Source organism: Acromyrmex echinatior, chromosome 17 (genome assembly GCF_024713525.1).
Source record: "Acromyrmex echinatior isolate Ae372 chromosome 17, ASM2471352v2, whole genome shotgun sequence".
NCBI lineage: Eukaryota > Metazoa > Arthropoda > Insecta > Hymenoptera > Formicidae > Acromyrmex > Acromyrmex echinatior.
Genome location: NC_141868.1, coordinates 1,305,511 through 1,323,134, shown reverse-complemented (window position 1 = coordinate 1,323,134; position 17,624 = coordinate 1,305,511). Strand labels below are relative to the sequence as shown.

Below are 17,624 nucleotides of genomic sequence, written 5' to 3'. Positions count from 1 at the left end.
GGCGATTTCGATGGTAACAGGAAAAAAACTGGTATGGCTTCTCTCAGGTTTCTCTTTGCCCGAAAGAGTCCATGCCGGCTTTTTTTCTGTTGCCGTCGAAATCGCTCGTACACTAGCGCCAGTACATTCAGTTTCGGAACTACGTGACTACATCCATTTTCTGACATTGTCGATAAAATTGTATCGTCAAAAGTGGATATGATTCATGTCTGTACTACATCCATAGAATAAAAGCGTACTATAGAGAGCCTTCAAACTTTATATCTAATTTCAGAATTTCTAATTTCTAATTTCAATCTTTCTTTTCTCATTAATTTATATCTTGAACTAATTTTCATCGAAATAGCTTCTTTGCAAATTGCTATACTTTAAAAGAAATATCCAATCAGAATACTAATTGCCAATCAGAAACTCGAATATCAATGTCACTTCTCGTTTCGTATAGGATTCTAATGCTGATAAAGAGAAACTAAAAATAAGAGTAAAAAGTATTAAAATTTAAAATTTATTTTTTTAAGTACTTATCGATAGTCCTTTTAATTTAATTAGTCATTGTCACAGCAGAATTATACAACTATAATCAAATGTGCAAATAAATATGCAGCAAACATCTGATTCAAAGGTAATTACAATTATACAATTGTAATCTTCTTAATTATTGTACAAAGATCTGCAGCGATATAAGAGTTTGTTTAAAAAATCTTTTGCTTGTCATGTAAGAAAAATAATAAACAGGATGAAAGAGCAACGGAATCCTCCAAATACATCAACTCATTCCATTCATCCATTTCTGATGCTAAAGATGCGGAAACAGCGATATTGTTATTACAATCTGAAAATAAGTTTGCTTTATTGACAGCTATACAGTCTTTGTCGAAGTATGCTAATAAATCGAAAGACAATGCAAAGATACTTTTTGATCTCGGCATTGTAAATAATGTTCTTCCTATTATCGAGCACGAAGATATATTTGTTCGAAGGTTTGTGTAGAAATAAAACTTTATCTTTATAATATAGTGCTAAATACTATTATAATATTTGTAATACTATGATAAAAAAATTGTCATAAAATTAAGAATTTTTTATACATTATTTATAAAAATTTCTGAAAAAATACCTTAAACTCCTTTAAATTTTATAAGTTTTTTCGGAAATTTACAGGGTAAAGCACTATCTATAACTTAAAAAACTTGAAAAATTTGTAAATTATATGTTATATGACTTTGAAAAATTTATTATACATATTATATACATATTTTTCTTAAAAAAATTTTCTACTTTCTCACGCTGTTTTTTTTTTAAAGTCTTTTGCTTGTCATATATAAGAAAAATAATAAACAGGATGAAATAGCAACAGAATCCTTTAAATACATCAGCTAACTTTCTCAATACATTTAACGTAATTATTCATGCATATACTTGTTGTAATACAGATTTGCTGGGAAACTATTGACAGAAATGGCGGTAGTGCCAGACGTAATAAATGATTTGATTGAATCCAACTGTATTGGCCATTTTACAAAGCTATTAATGAGAGAGGAAGATATTTTCATGCAGGAATACCTTTCTGCAGTGCTCGCAAAATTATCCGAAGATCCATACGGTAATGCTCTTCTGGCAAATCATTTAAACGCGAGCATTCTTTTTGAAAGATTTCAATCACCAGATCCGGATATAAAAAAGCATAATCTCGAGATTTTGCATAATTTAATGCATGATCCTATAGCTGCATATGAAATTTCAAAAAGCAAGGTTTGTTATATATTTCTGAAGATAATAAAAATTGAAGCGTAAATAATTAGGTATCAAATGTAAAGGGAAAACGGAAACAAAACTTCTTGGAGAATATATAAATTAGAACAAAAAAGAAAAATTTTTGAAGATGAAACTTCTTTTGCATTTTACTTCTAATTTAAGCCTTTCAGAGATTTCATGAAATTACGATTTTATTTTACGATTATTTTTTCTTTATATTTGACTTACGTTTAAATTTGATCTTTATTTTTGTTAGAGATACTGTATCAACAAAAAGTTTGAAATCGCTTAATTCAATTTTTTCTTGTCTTTAGAAATTTAATTTTTCTGCGCTGTATCAACACTTTGAATCATCGTATCCAGAAATTCAACATCTTGCGCTAGACGTAACTGCTGATTTAATCGGCAGGAATAAAGATAAAGATATACAATCTTTATTTCATGAAACAAACGGAGTTAAAATGCTACTAGATTTTTTGAAAGTACATATATTTTATATGAACAATTATATTTTTTGTTAATAAATTATTTTAAATATATTTAATTATTTTATAATTATATATGTTAATTGTTGGCCAGAATGACGAGTGGAATGATTTGCACGTTAAAGCTCTAAACATATTACGTTTTGCTGCCGAAAATCCAGTTGTCGTAGATGAACTTATTGAAAGTGGAAGTATTCCACAAATATTATATTACATAAAGCATATGGAAAATCCGAAACTTTTTATAGAAGCGCTCAGAATTCTTGTACATGTTGCAAATACCTTCAAGGGAAGAAAAGTAATTTTATGATTAAATATGTATAAAATAGACACAGAAAACAATACATTCCTCTTAAAATTAATAAAATATTGAATTAACTGTATGATTTATAGTTACTTTTTTAATAGATTTTATATTCCCACGAGATTATTGAATGTTTAATAGATGCTTTACGACAACCGATACAATCTGACATTGTTGAAGTTACTTGTTACATAATTGGGAAAATGACACTTTTTGATCATGCTGCAAGAGAACTCGCAAGCACGGAGTCTATTAAAACTATTTTAGGTTATATAAAGAAGAAACGTAGATAAAATTTTTTTACATCAAAGAAGGAAGTTAAAGACATAATACTATTTCAGATTTATTGAAAAAAGAAGATTTACAGTGGTCTACAAGACACGCCGCAAATTTAGCAATCAAACAGTTATTGATGAGCAATATTACAAATTGCAATATCTTTTCAAATATTCATGGACCAGTAACTATTTCATAAGTTCATGTTTTTCAATTATTAATATACTAATATTCAGAATAGCTTCTAATAAGAATTATCTAAAATACCTTGAAAGAATACTTTGCATAATTCGTCACAGATTTTTTTATTTATCTTACTTGAATAACATGCGCAATTACACTTAAATATAAATATATAAATAATAATCACTTCTTTTTTTAAGGATTATCTGTGGCAAATGTTAAAACACTCGATAGAACAAGTTCCTGTAGAAACTTGTATTGTTGCTCTTGAAGTTCTGCTTGCCATGGCACGACATCTAACTTTCAGAGATACAATGATTAATTTTGACACTATTGACACAATTTGTTTGCTTTTAGAGGTAAAAAATAAATATTAATATGAAAGTATTCTCTTCTAATATATTTTTACGTTGTTACACTGATTTTGACTAATTGTTCAAGATCTGAGCTAAAGATCATATTTTCAATAATATTAGTAGAAAATGTTTTCTTCTCATCTTCATTTTTATTGCAATATAATATTAAGAAATATTAATCTTTTAGTCAACTTATCCATTTGTCGATGAATTTAAAATCGCTTGCTGCAAGTTACTTTCTGCACTATGCTTAGAAGAAAGTGGACGGCATTATTTTCTCAAAGCAAAAGGATTCCAAAGAATATTCACTTTCATTACTGATGCTTATTCAGTTTCAGTAAGAAACGCTACGCTACAGTTAATACAAGCAATTTCTACAGATTTAACTGTAGCAAAATTCTTCGTAGAAAATAAATATCTTTTGTAGTAAGTTTATGATAAGCTTTCTTTGCAATTTTATATACATTTTGAGGAAAGATTAAGATCTTTCATAAAAGATGATGTCAAACTCCAAAATATGCTAATTGAAATTATTACATAGAGTTCTTATAGTGATCATTTAATTTTATTCTATAGCATGTTGAATAATCGTTTATCTTCAAAAACGATTCCTTTATGGGACACTTGCATTGAGATTCTTCTTAAATCGCATTTACCGACTAAATTCGCTCTTACGGGACGCTTGCCTTTACATGATCTTACTCAGAATGGATTTTATGTCTCAAAAACGAATATATGCCCGTATGTAAATTTTTGTTATAGCATACAAAAAGAACGTCTTAGTAAAAATTTTTTTCAGAATTTTTATAGAAATTCAGAATTTTTTAGAATTTTTGTATAGTTTTTTAATTTATTAGAAAATTCCTCAGTTTTTTTATAAGAACACTTTAGAAGTACAAAAAAAATCTATATCTTTTTTTAGAATTCTTAAATAAATATGAATTCTAAATACTTTAATATTTCTAAGATTTCTTGTTCCATAATTTCCAAAGAAAATCTAACCTAAATCTAAATAGATTTAATGTATATTGTTTCAGAAATCTTTATAAAAATACAAAAAATTCTTAGAAATGTTATAAGACAATGAGAATTGTTTTCAGAGTGATTTTGCTGTAATATATAAAAATTTAATATATAAATATAGATCGAATATCTAATAATTATATTTGATTAGCAAGTTATATAAAACACTCAAGCATAATGTTATAAAAAGTTTTAACATTCTATCAATCAGTTTAAGCGTTCAATATAATTATTTAGATAGTTCAATATAATTATTTTTAAATCTGTATCTAAATATTTAGATACTTCAGCAGAATTGTTCTTTCTATGCAAATAAATTAACTATCGTTTTATTACCATTTGTAATGTTTCCATAACTATTTTATTTAGATCTCCCATATTGGATGATATTTTCCGAATCAAATTTTGTTCCTTAGAGCCCATTTATGTGGTAAATTATTTGCAATTATCAACATCGAACACTTTACAGAACGAGATCACTTTCGAAAGTAATAAAATTTTAGATTTTATATAAAAAATGAAGAGAGTTAATAAGAGAGAAAGAGAGAGAGAGAGAGAGAGAGTATTACTTCAAAAAATTGTGTTTGTTTGCAGGAGACATAAATGCGTGGCTCGAATCGAACTTCGGTCGATTGCAATGTGATCCACATTTTTCTGAATATGTGGAACTTTTCAAACGTATGCTCTTAGCAAAGGAATCAAAAGATGTGTTAGTAGAGTTTCTAAAAATCTTATTTAAAATAATTCATATCTCATTTGATTACACAAACAAATTCTTATATAAAATAACTTATAATACACAGTCCAGCAACAGAAAGAAATATAGATCGAAATATCCAATACGTTCTCTCGCGTGCAAAAATGTTAGCTGTATTTGTGGCGCGTCAAATGTCTGGTGTCGATTCAGCGGGAATTAGGTACATCGATCAGCAACTTGAAGTTCATTTGAAGCAAATTAAGAAATGTTTAGAAACGAACATGATTCCGCTTGGGCAACTTCGTGTTGGTTCTTATCTCGAGCGAGCTATGCTTTTCAAGGCGATAGCTGATAGAATATGCCTTCCAACAGCTTTCGTACGTGGGGAATACGGTGTCTCATGGATTGAAATAGCCATACCTCAAGTAATATACGTATTACTTGCGTTAAAGTATATTCTTTTAATACATTACGTTATTTATAATTATACGCGTACCTTGCAGATGGAAAACTCAAATGAAGAAGGATTATTTGATGCTCATTTGGATGAAAATAATGAAGATTATGAAAAAAGAATTATGACCGAATTATTAGGCAAGTCAAATGTCTTCACATATCAGAACGGACATGAGAGAGAAAAAATTTCTCTCTCTCGAAATTATCAATCAACGATTTACCCAACCAAGCTTATGAAACCAAATTTTATCGTTGATTTGATGGATACACCGGGAGATTTGATCCCAATCGGAAGTCCTCGTTCAAAAGTATATACAATACTATATTAAAAAAATAACTTATAACGAAACATATTGCTATTAAAAACTAATTTATTATTATAAGGTTTATAATATGACAACAATTTTTTAATAAAATAATATTTTGATTTTCATCAATCTTACATTTTTTTGGAAAGAAATCACAAAAAGTTTCTGAAAATGATTGGAATGTAATTTACAAAATTCTTGTTTTATATACATATAATTATATATACCTATGTAAATTTTTTATATAACTATAGATAATTTTATATCATTTTATATTACTTATATATAATTATTGTGTCAGTCGACAAATTGGGTGAATATGTTATATTGTTTTATTGTTATATTGTTTTATGTCATCGTGTTATTTCTTATAGTGAATTGGAACAAAATAGTATGTATCATGATTAAGTTATGAGAAAATGTCTTCTCTTTCCGTCGTCAATATAATTTTGAAAAAAATGTATAGTAATTTTGAAAGTTATAGCGATTGGATTAATTTGGATTTCTCTATGTTATACATTGCTTTGTAAGTAGTACCTTATAGATTATGAGTGCATAATGCGCATAATGCATTATTTATTCTTGTTTACATTCCATGAAACAAGGAACATTATGCATAAAACAACAACGTTTCGAGAAAAACGTGTTAAAAGTTTTTTTACAAATTTTTTAAAAATAGAATAGTAATTAAACTATTTACTGTTAATCAGCGATTCCTGGTTCATAAAATAAACCTTCAACTTTCTTAAACATTTGGCTATAAGGAAAGAATTTTTGGTTGTAAAATCGTTAATTCCTCGAATTTTTTTCTGAAATTTTGAAAACAAAAAACAAATAAAATTTAATTTTTATATTTAAATATTATTAATAATCTACAAATTGATATTATTATACTTTTTATTATACATGTATGTATATATATATATATATATATATATATATACATATAAAATAAAAGAATATATTTTTTTATTTTCTTCTTATACAAATAGTATCGATCTACACATATGTATAATATTTTAAAAAAAGAATAATCATAGAGATAAAAATATTCATAGAGATTTTCTGTGTAAACAGAAATAATGTATAGCACAAGTGTAATATAACAAAATATATAAAATCTACGGTAAAGATCATGCAGTTTACAAAACTAAATTACTAAGAAATAATATGATTCGCATATTAAAAGTGTATTACACATGTTACATTAGGTACAAATTATGCGAATTTACAGCTAACTTTTAAAAATAGGAAAAGTCGATGACTATAAATCGCATATCACTTTTTAGCTATAATTCTACAGCGTTTAAAATTTCTGATGTCTATGGATGTCTTTGTTGTTGTATCGATTCACCAATTTTCACTAAACCAAAGAAACTTTTATCATGATGGAAAAGAGTGAATCTCGCTGCTCCAATATCCTTCAAGATTAGGTGATCGCCTGCTTGAAGAACAACCACTTGGGCTGAGAAACACGAGCGGCTTTTGTGATCCATACCTGGGCTATACACCTGAAAATTATATTTGCTATTTTATACTTTCATACAATTTTTATATTTGAAATGACTATAACATACATTTGGATCCATAAAGTTGAAACGTAGTTTATCATATTTATTTTGAATAATAATTAGCGAAAATCAATCCACTTTTTTGATTCTTTTAGTCCACGATTTTTATATATTTGAATTTATATATTCATTATATAGAGCCTTTCTAACAATCATTAGTTACTAAAATTCCTTCCTTAGTGTTTTCCAATCCTTACCATGCACTGCAATATAGATCTGCCATTCACCAATATGCGAAAGCCATTCTCGTCGTGTCTGTCCAGATAGTGGATCTGCGCGTACACGAGATACAAGCCTGGTTCATGAACGCTAAGTTTGCCATCGCCAGCAAGTGTGAAGTGCCTGCTCATACCAAGATCGGCAACCCACTCACTCGGCTTCCATGCCCTGAAAACGCCGTCGTAGTGTCGTACCCTGCCGTTACCGGTGTGCTCGTCCTGCGTTGAGAAGAGGGTGCTGTCCGCCCCATAGTGGATAGCGTAAACCTGCCGTGGTGCACGCAAATGTCTTCGAGTCAATCTCCGACGATTTTCCCTTGCAGCCACTTCGTATTTCTAATTTAATTACAACGCTATGTGTTGTTCACTCGACTATTATGAAGAATTTAGTGCACTGACTTTATCTACGCGGTGTAATCCCCTAACAATTATTACCCACCTGAACGGCTTGTCGAATTTCAGTTTTATTTCTTGAGGTATCGCGATTTCGCCAGCTGATCCTTCTGTCACTTACAGTTTCCGTGTTTTCATTTTCATATCTATCAGGTTGAATAATCCTCTCGCTTAAGCGATCATGGCGCGCCGAAGGAATCGTCTCCAGCGTATTGACGTGATACTTCTTTGGGGGATGTCTGTCTCAGAAAACAGTTGATTTAACACGGAATAAATAAATTTGATTGAAAATATCAAATTTATTTATCCCGTGTTACATTCTATCTCGTTCTACTTCCTCAATGTTCAATTGGTCTAATTTAATGTAATCTTAACGATCGTTTTATTTCTAAGAATTCAACTTATTAACGGTGATGCAAGGATTGAAAAGGAGAGCAGAATGATATTGATTCTAAAGAATTCTATTTTGAACAAAAATGTTTAAAATATTTTTCTGATGTATCCTTCATTTTATGATTTTTGTTTCAAAACTTAGACTGCAGAATTTACATAATCAGGCTTATTAAGATCAAAATCAAAGATATTTGTTAAAGAAATTTTGAATTTTATCTATGTATCATTTTTGTTAAAATTTCCTCACTCATAAAAATGCTCAACTAGAATGAGATAACTCACATTTTACTACACTCGCATACACATATTGCAGTTCAAGCTTTTGATTTATCTCTCTGGCTATATTTTTCAAAAATCGAAATTGCAGTGGAAAAGTCAAAGTTTCGATATTCCAAAAATTCAAGATATTGTGATTTAAGATTCAATTAAAGATCGATTTATCAATTAAAGAGAATTCAGAAGAAAGAATACTCAACAGTGATACGAAGATTGAAAATGAGAACAAAGTAATGTCTTGATTGTAAAGAATTCTTTTCTATTTTGTATAATAAATGTACAAAAATATTTTTCTGATATGTTCTTTACTTTATGTAATTTTCGTTTCAATTTATAAACTATACGCTGTATAAATACTTACAATGTTGAATTTGTCCCAGAATTGTCATTTGTGTTGTTCTCACCGTTTGCATAAGAACGCGTTCTGGATACAATCCTCCTAGTATTATGTCGTTTGCCATTTTCATCTCTCGTAAAATCATCATTTACCGATCGCTTTGATTTAATACCTTCTTTGATGTATTCTAAATTTGTAGCTTCTCTAGTAATGACATCAGGTTTGTGTCTGGTGCTATTTACGTCTTTCGTCTTTTTCTCGTGATTCAATTGCCCTTTGTGTCCTCCTTTAAGGCGCTCTCGTTCGATAGTTCTACATGCAATAAAAAATACAATCAAAGTGGATAGTTAACATTGTCCACTGAGTTTTATGTACATAGTACATAGTAGTGCCATAAATTTTTTTTTGCTAATAAGAAAAATGATTACTGAAAAAATTATTTCATAATATATTTCATAATATATTTCATAATATATTTCATAATATTTTAATCTGTAAATATTGAGAGATTTTTTTTTAAGAATTAGCGCACTTTGAACAAAGTCTATTCTCTTTCTATTTTTTCATTGTTAATTTGTCAGCATTGATATCGTAGGATTGAGTTTGTATACTTTTTATTTTACATTATTATCTAACCATTTATGTGATTCAAAATTTTATATCAAGTGGCAGAGAGTTACTAAAAAATCGATCGAGAGTTACTAAAAAAGGCGATAATCACTACGACAGTAAGTGTGTTAATAATCTGTTAATAATCCATTCCGACCTTTTTCTTTTAACAAATCACGAATTTTCAGATTAAGAATCAACAAAAATGTGCTCAATTTATCTTGTTACAAAATATTATTTTCTAAAAAAATAATATATAATGCATTGCCAGCGCCTTACTTATGATTCTCTCGTATGTCCCTCTCGAAGTCCTGTCCATGCTTCGCTTCCACCTTGCGCAAGGCTGCCAGCAATTCAACCATGTCTTCATTGGCACCGGGATCCGGGGACGTGGGTATTGGTATCGACGTAGACGTAATGTCAAGAAAATCTGATGGTCTGGCGCCATAAGTCAACGGAGTATGGTAGTCGCCGGAATAGTCATGCGATGCGGAACCATCATCATCGTAATTAGAGTCGTAATCAGCGTTATCAATGTCCGCCTCGCCTGGATCATTATCTTCGGTAGACTCTTCAGCATACAGCTACAATGCATTATACATTCGTATGTAAAATGTTTCGTAGGACTATGCGGCTTGTTCTATATATGTAAATATCCTGTATGTGTAACAAAAATCTTCCATTGAACAACGCAACTATATGATCACGTAGTTAAATTGGTATTATCAATTAGTGACGGACGTCTGATACGTGGAAACGCAATTGTGGTATGATTTCCTTTTTGACGACAATTAAAGTAATTGCTGCCTCGAAAAGCAGCATGAACAATGCTCTATGTAATAGGGAATTCCAGTATAGAAATTTTTTTTACTGAAACAACTTTAACAATTTTTTTTGTATCTTTAATAGGTTAATTATATTTTGATATTTGATTAAAGCTTCTAATCGAATAATTGACGCGATAAATTGAATTGAGTTATTTATAGTAAATTCGGTTGGATGCGCAGTGATGCGTATGCTGAAAAAGAAGTGATAATCTATTTAATATGTAAGTGATTAAATGTTAAGGAGAATAATTTTAATTAAATGTTCGTTATTAAGATAACTTTTACTTTACTGTCAGATTTGTTCGTTTTATGTAAAGATGTGTCGAAATTTAGCAAATTTTATTTCCCAAAACATGAAAGGCATTTTTCTTGAATGCGAACAACAAAGATTTCTTGTTTGTTTTTAGGAGAAGAAATTGCTTTTAGTATAAAAAATTTTCTTTTAAAAAAATACATTTTGATATTGAAAAAATACTATCCATGATTTCAATGACAATATTGTGTAGATCATCCTAATGAGAATCATAAATTTAAATAAACACAGAGCCTTATTCCAGTGCTAATTAAATATGAACGCATTTACTTGAATTAATAATCACAATCTTGTTTGATTTCCTCTAGTTCCTTCATGTTATAGCTTCATAGATAATTAAGAAAGAGATATATTTCTATAATACTCGATATTATGTTAAATTAGTGCACTTAAATAGATTTTCATCGATAAAAAATATACACGAGGATTCACATAATATGGAGAATTTACTGTCACTTATCTTGTGCATATCACGAGTTGCATTGATTATTAAAAAATTTCACTAAGCAAATAGAATTTTAAGAAATGCAATTTATCTTTTCTTTTTCTGAATAACTATACAAAGGAAAAATTCAGCAATCAGGCTCGCCAATTTGTTTACTTACTGTAGAGACCTACCTGTTCCTCGAAGGCCTTTAGCTCGTCCATAAGATCCTGCTCCAGAAATCGATGCTTCAAGATATCCACATCTCTTCTCAATTGCTCAATTTCGCGAGTATTTGACAACAGCTTCCAACTCTGAAGGCCGAGGCAGAGAATAGCAGCTATAAGGGCAGCCACGCTCAGGATCGTGTTTCTGCTAGGTCTTATGAGCCATGATCGGTTGAACCCTTGTTCGAGGTCGGAGTGCGAGATGCTCAAGTTCTCCCGCGAAAAATTCAGGAATGACCTCGTCTCCTCTTTGGCAGGCGCGTTCCTCATTAACTTTTGCTTCATCCTCATCGCGTTGTTTTCTTCCCCGGATAGCATGGACGTCATCGCGGAAATTGAACGATTTTCAGTGGGAGAATTATTGTGTATGTATCCGTATAAGTTCTACGCAAATACGATTTACATGTTCATTTGTATCTTCACGATTTGATTTGATGACAGACGAAGAACTTCATCCTTGCATCGATTTTATGATATGTCAAGAAACCATCCTTTCGTAAAAGCTACGCGTTGCTGCAAATTTTTTGCTCTCTAATACATCAACATTTCCATCCTATAATATAGAGAATTTTCTCTTTTACTGAAACTACCCAAATTAAAGATTGTATCTTACATTCATGTGTTTAGGCATTTAAGTTTAAATGTATTCAACTATTTTCCGCACTAAATTTATTTACTGCGAATTTATATATGCCTTAGGGCTTTAGAGCCATGAAAACCAAATGTGGTTCACTGCTTTTAAAATACAAGTTCACTACTTTAGCAGAGAATTTATGTTTTTAAAGCATAGTGAAGTTTTGACAGATTTTCTAATCCGAATAGTCGTCGACTTTAAAGGTTAATATCTCGGTTCGCGGAGCAGAGAGACACTTTTTTTCTTGTCAAATCTTTATTTTTACGCGAAAACATATTGATTTATATTTTTTATTAAAATTTGGGCTCTTCTCAACATTTACCTTTATCACTAATCGTACTATAACCTACACTAAAAGAAATATTTTGTACCAATCAAAGTTTTATCACTGACAAAAAACTATTTATTGACATATGATTTATTGATATATGATTAATCAAACCGTTAGTTATTATGACAATATTAATTTGTTGAATTTATTAAATGAACTAATTTAATGGTATAAAACTGTTTTGTTCGATAGATCTTTTGTAGTTAGAAATAGAACATTTTATTATACCAAAATAAAAAGAATAATATATATCTCTCACTTTCTACAGAGTGAAATTATGTTTTTTGAATTTCCTTAGCTTAGCAAAGATATCTTCGATATATAGGCCAGTATTTATAGTCAGTTCTTATATTCAAGATCGTTTTAAGTTCTGTTTTGAGATGTCATGAACTAATCAGAAGACTGCATTAGTAACTTAAGATGGTCTTGAAATGACTGACGGTCTTGACTAACTATGAATACCGGCCATAGAATGGACCACCGATGGCAGTGATGGAATAGAAAGACAAGTAGAGTGAAAGGCAAATAAATGGATGAACGTTCTTTTTCTGTTTATTAAGCCTGATTAGTTGTAGCAGTACTACTAGATCAATAGCAACCAATCAGGCTAATTAGTAAACAAAGAAAGAACGTCTATTTATCTGCCTCCCACTCTACTCGTCTTTCTATCCCCATCACTGCCATCGGTGGTCCATTCTATATGTCGATGATTATAATAGATCCCGGATCTATAATAGATTTTTGTTTTAAGCCATAAGGAATGGACGAATCACAATCAATTATTCTCCTCACATTTGACTGCAATTTCTTATGGCTTAAAGCTTAAAACACCTATTATAGATCCGAACTTACTGTTTGTTTGCACATATACGTTAAATACAAGATCATCGAAATTGAATTTCTAATATGTATAAAAAGAAATTCATTATTAATAAATAATTGTTCGATAAGTATTCATTAATAAGTAAGTATTCATTTTTCCAGCATATAAATATTAGCTTTGTATCTACAGTCCTAAGCAGAAGAGCCCACATTTTTGTTTGGTTTAGCTAAATAAATTCTGATGTGATCAGAATTTTATTATTATCAATTGATAAGGTGCAAAATCTTTTCTTGCTATTGATACGTTATCATTATTACACATATTAGTTTCTTGCCAACGTATATATAAAGTTCATTTGAGTTTTATAAGCGGACAGATACAAACACTTCAATCATCTGCTAATCACATTTCAGCCAATTGAACTCAGATAGGAGATAATAGAGGACTGATCTTGTTTTATACTCGAATCCCGCTACTTCTGACGATATGATATATATTATATAACGAAAAATAATAAGATTCTGTCTAAATGATTGTGAGAAAAAAAATATTGAACTCCGAAAGAAATCAGTGAGAAGCTTTCCGCATTCGCGGAATAGACGCGTTCACCTAATTGTACATTTTCGAAGATTTACGACATACGGAGACGTTAAATATCCCACACTGGTCCTGTCCCATTTTAAAACCTGTCCGGTGAGTTTTTTTCCCCCCCCCTAAAGGCAGAGAACTACAAGAGGACCTCCTCTATCCTCGCCTTTTCTCTCTTGCTCTTTTGTATCTGAACCTCATCATTTTTCCGCACTCTTATCCCGTAGCAAAAGATACAAAGAGCATGTTTATTTCAAAATTAAAGTAGAAGGATTAAGAGAAAATCTTGATTCAATCCGAAAAGAACTCTCAGATGATACTAATCTTTGAAAGAATTCGATAAATTTTGACAATAAAACATAATTAATATTTTTATAATATGTTTGATATTAAATAGAATAATTTATAATCTAATTTTTTAATCTAATTTTCGCTTCTATCTAACTTCTATCTGAATCCAATTTAATCAGATTATTTTCTATTACCTGAAAATTTATATTTATGTACACATTGCATAATTAAATTTTATTAAAAGTGTAATATAAGAACAACAGAAATTTATTTTATAATGTATTCGTAAGTAATATCGAATATATTTTTGTTAATTTTTTATTTGAAATTCGTATTCTTTTTACTTAGCTCTATTGTAATTCCAATAACATTAAATATTTTATTTATTTGCATAATTAATTACCATAATTTATATTTCCTGAATCAAATTAACATAATTTTAAAATTTCAGAATCTTATACTGATAAATAAATAAATATTTGTTATCGATATTTGATCAATTTATATTTAAAAAAAAACATACTTCATCCTGATTTAGATAATCCTTACTTCATATTTTAATTTTCGAACACAATTATCAAAATTTTTATATTATATTATAACTAATATATCACTTTATCAATTTAAATTACACTTCGTCTTTCACTACTTCTCATTTCACATATATACTCTATTCTAGATATAAACTTCACTTTTTATAAATATCAGAAATTAATATATGTTAATATATGTTAATTCGCTCTTTAGGAGTAAATAAAAATAATTTATTTACACAGTATTTATTCACAAAGTAAAATTTATTTGCCTGATAGCGTGTTTCGATCTTTATCGTTCATTATTAATATTTCCGGAGCACTTGTCGAGTTCAAAAGAACGCGTGCACAACAGTGTACATCCGTCGCCTACGATCGACACAAGCATACTGAGAACAGAATGAAGCACGTACGCGTTTATCACCACGACGCCTTCATCTCTTGTCATGCGATATTAACTATAGATACATTTTTTACCGCGACATTAAACTTATAGGAACTTTATATATATATATATATATATATTATATATATATGATAAACTTTATATACATGTATGACGGCACAAAACCAATGTGTGTAATAAATGATATTCAAAATAAATGTATTTTATCTTAAGCTTATTAAATATTTCTATATATTTATAAAGAAACTATGTGTTATGGAATACTATTAAATTATTACAAGTACAATAATGCAAAATAAAGCTTGAAATAAAGCAAATTAACAAAAGACAAAAACGATGTAGGCAAATACATAAGACAAACAAAGTAATCGCAAGATGAAAAAATAAACACAATAACGATCACAATTAAGGACTTTGCATTGACCACATCTGCAGGCTTCCAATTACGCTTATTCTGCTTGAGTCAATAAACTTGAAAAACATACGGTAAAAACTACGAGTTGTAATAAAGACTTGGCTGCAATAATATTTTTAACATTATGTGTATCTTTAATATTTTTAACATAATTTTTAAGATTATATACCCATATTATATATCCATATTATATATCCATATTAAAGCTTGGTTATCAAAGCAAAAAATACATATTTGAAGTAATATTAGCCACGTTTAGACTTTCTAAGTAATATTGTATTATATTTCGCTAGAAAAATTTCCGAACATAGTTTGAAGCGTAGGTATTTATAATTTTATTAGCATCATTAAGTAATTTATTATCATTAAGTAATTAATTAGAGTTCATCAGTTAGTGTAGAATTTTTTCTTTCTTTTTTTTTTATGCATTATATAAATTATGGTATTCAATGGTATTATAATAGCCAGTCAAATATATAAATTATGGCATTCAATGGTATTATAGTAGCTAATAAAATGTCACAAAGAAAGAAGCTTTCCTAGAATATACACGGCTGTCTGTCTTCTGTGTGCATTGCTGAGAAATTAAATAATTCAGGCATGACATCACACTGGCGTCTGCACTTAAAACTTAAAGCCACGGTTTTACCGCGGGATAAATTAAGACGATAAAATAAATGCTTCTCAGAATTAATGCTATCGTGATCTAAACGTTGTCATTGTTGACTCTTGCGTTGTCATTGTTGATTATTGCAATTATTCAACTATAATTTTTTATTTATGAAAATTGCTTATTAATCATTGCGGCAATACTAATAATGATATTTACGCAGCTAAACGAATATTTGATTAAATAATATTTGCATAATTGAATATATGATTACATTGAGCAATTTTGTCCAGTAGACAAATTATTAAAAAATAGTAATTAATTGCACACACACAAACACACACACACACACACACACATGTTCAAATAACATCAACTTGAAAATCCCATGACTAACCAGCGGTCATCTAATAAGCGTGCAGTAGTAATGAACGTAATTGTATCTAATCGTCGTTATCATCTGTAGTTTTCTTACTATCAGTTATTAATTCTATGAAGTAGCGAGTATATATACTCTTCCATAAACTCTTTGTTTTGGTTTGTAAAATATAGTTTATACAACATTTTAGAAATCTAATGTAAACTTTCTCTAAACAAAATAACTACATACAAAAATAATATATATATATATATATAAAATACATAAATAACATGTATATATAACATATTCAGTATATAATGAAATTCCCGAATGCCACTCTGGTTTTCGTAAACATTTCTTAGTATCACACTACAACTCTTCTTCACTTAGTAGATTGTATTATGCTCTTTTGATAATGGCTCATTGTGTGTCAGCACTTGTAGCCTTAAATCTTTTTAAAGCTTTCAATTCAATAAATTATAAACTATTGATTGTCAAACTGCATCATTATGAATTTCTCTCTATTGCTCCCTCGTTCTTTATTCTTTACAAATCAATCTCAACAAAAGATTTTTGTCCATAATTCTTCTCCTAGCTTTTCTTCAATATCAAATATTTCATCAGGATATCTTAGTTCAATTCTTGATACAAAGAGCAGCCTTTACTTTTCAATCTTTTTGTTGCCGACTTATTCTATAATATTACTGTCATTACTTCCAAGCTTTTTATATATGTAGACCCTTTCTTCAAGCTTTTCAAAGTCTTTTGTTACAACCATGTTAAATAATCCTTCAACAAATTGCTAATTGATCAATAACAAATGGATTGCATTTAAATCTCTCAAAATTTTCGCTCTAATTATGAGCTGTCCTATTTTATAGGAGATAAAAGAACGTAAGAAAGGTAGGAAAGTATACTTTTCTACTTTTCTGCTGTTAATATCTATGTTCAAAATGTTCTTTTATCTCTTAAATCCTCAATCACAATTTTTAACTTATATATTGATACGCATCCTAATCATTTGAATATCATTGTGGCAATTACATCGCTACAATCTCATACATTAGAGAGAAAGCAGTAATTTGGTGTAATAAGAAGATTAATATTCGAGAAAGCTATAAATAACCATAACATGAGACAAAAGGTTCGAGTCAGCTATTCGGAATACATAATACATATGACGCATACATATTGTATATAC

General features: G+C 29.2%; 2 protein-coding genes across 7 annotated transcripts; one reads left to right on the top strand and one right to left on the bottom strand.

Moving 5' to 3' along the window:
* Positions 1-598: 598 nt before the first annotated feature.
* LOC105152112 (armadillo repeat-containing protein 3) lies at positions 599-5,898 on the top strand. Its single transcript, XM_087415257.1, is given in 16 exon segments — positions 599-622; positions 721-980; positions 1,434-1,752; positions 2,070-2,237; positions 2,335-2,538; positions 2,649-2,811; positions 2,886-3,004; positions 3,204-3,362; positions 3,547-3,785; positions 3,936-4,100; positions 4,752-4,870; positions 4,977-5,091; positions 5,186-5,504; positions 5,583-5,615; positions 5,712-5,858; positions 5,860-5,898. Coding segments are annotated over 16 exon segments (2,592 nt in total).
* On the bottom strand, positions 5,889-15,110 carry egr (TNF superfamily member 12 eiger). 6 transcript variants are annotated; one of them, XM_011066128.2, is made up of 7 exons: positions 14,622-15,110; positions 11,399-11,984; positions 9,920-10,224; positions 9,056-9,343; positions 8,072-8,264; positions 7,612-7,968; positions 5,889-7,354 (listed from the first exon to the last, which is right to left on the bottom strand). In XM_011066128.2, the coding sequence occupies exons 2-7, from the start codon at positions 11,756-11,758 to the stop codon at positions 7,166-7,168; spliced, it is 1,692 nt and encodes a 563-aa protein (XP_011064430.2). In that variant the 5' UTR covers positions 11,759-11,984; positions 14,622-15,110; the 3' UTR covers positions 5,889-7,165. The 6 variants fall into 6 exon arrangements, with proteins under 6 accessions (XP_011064430.2, XP_087271187.1, XP_087271189.1 ...); XM_087415061.1 differs by having other exon boundaries at positions 11,399-11,944; XM_087415063.1 differs by having other exon boundaries at positions 11,399-11,815.
* Between the last annotated feature and the right edge of the window lie 2,514 nt (positions 15,111-17,624).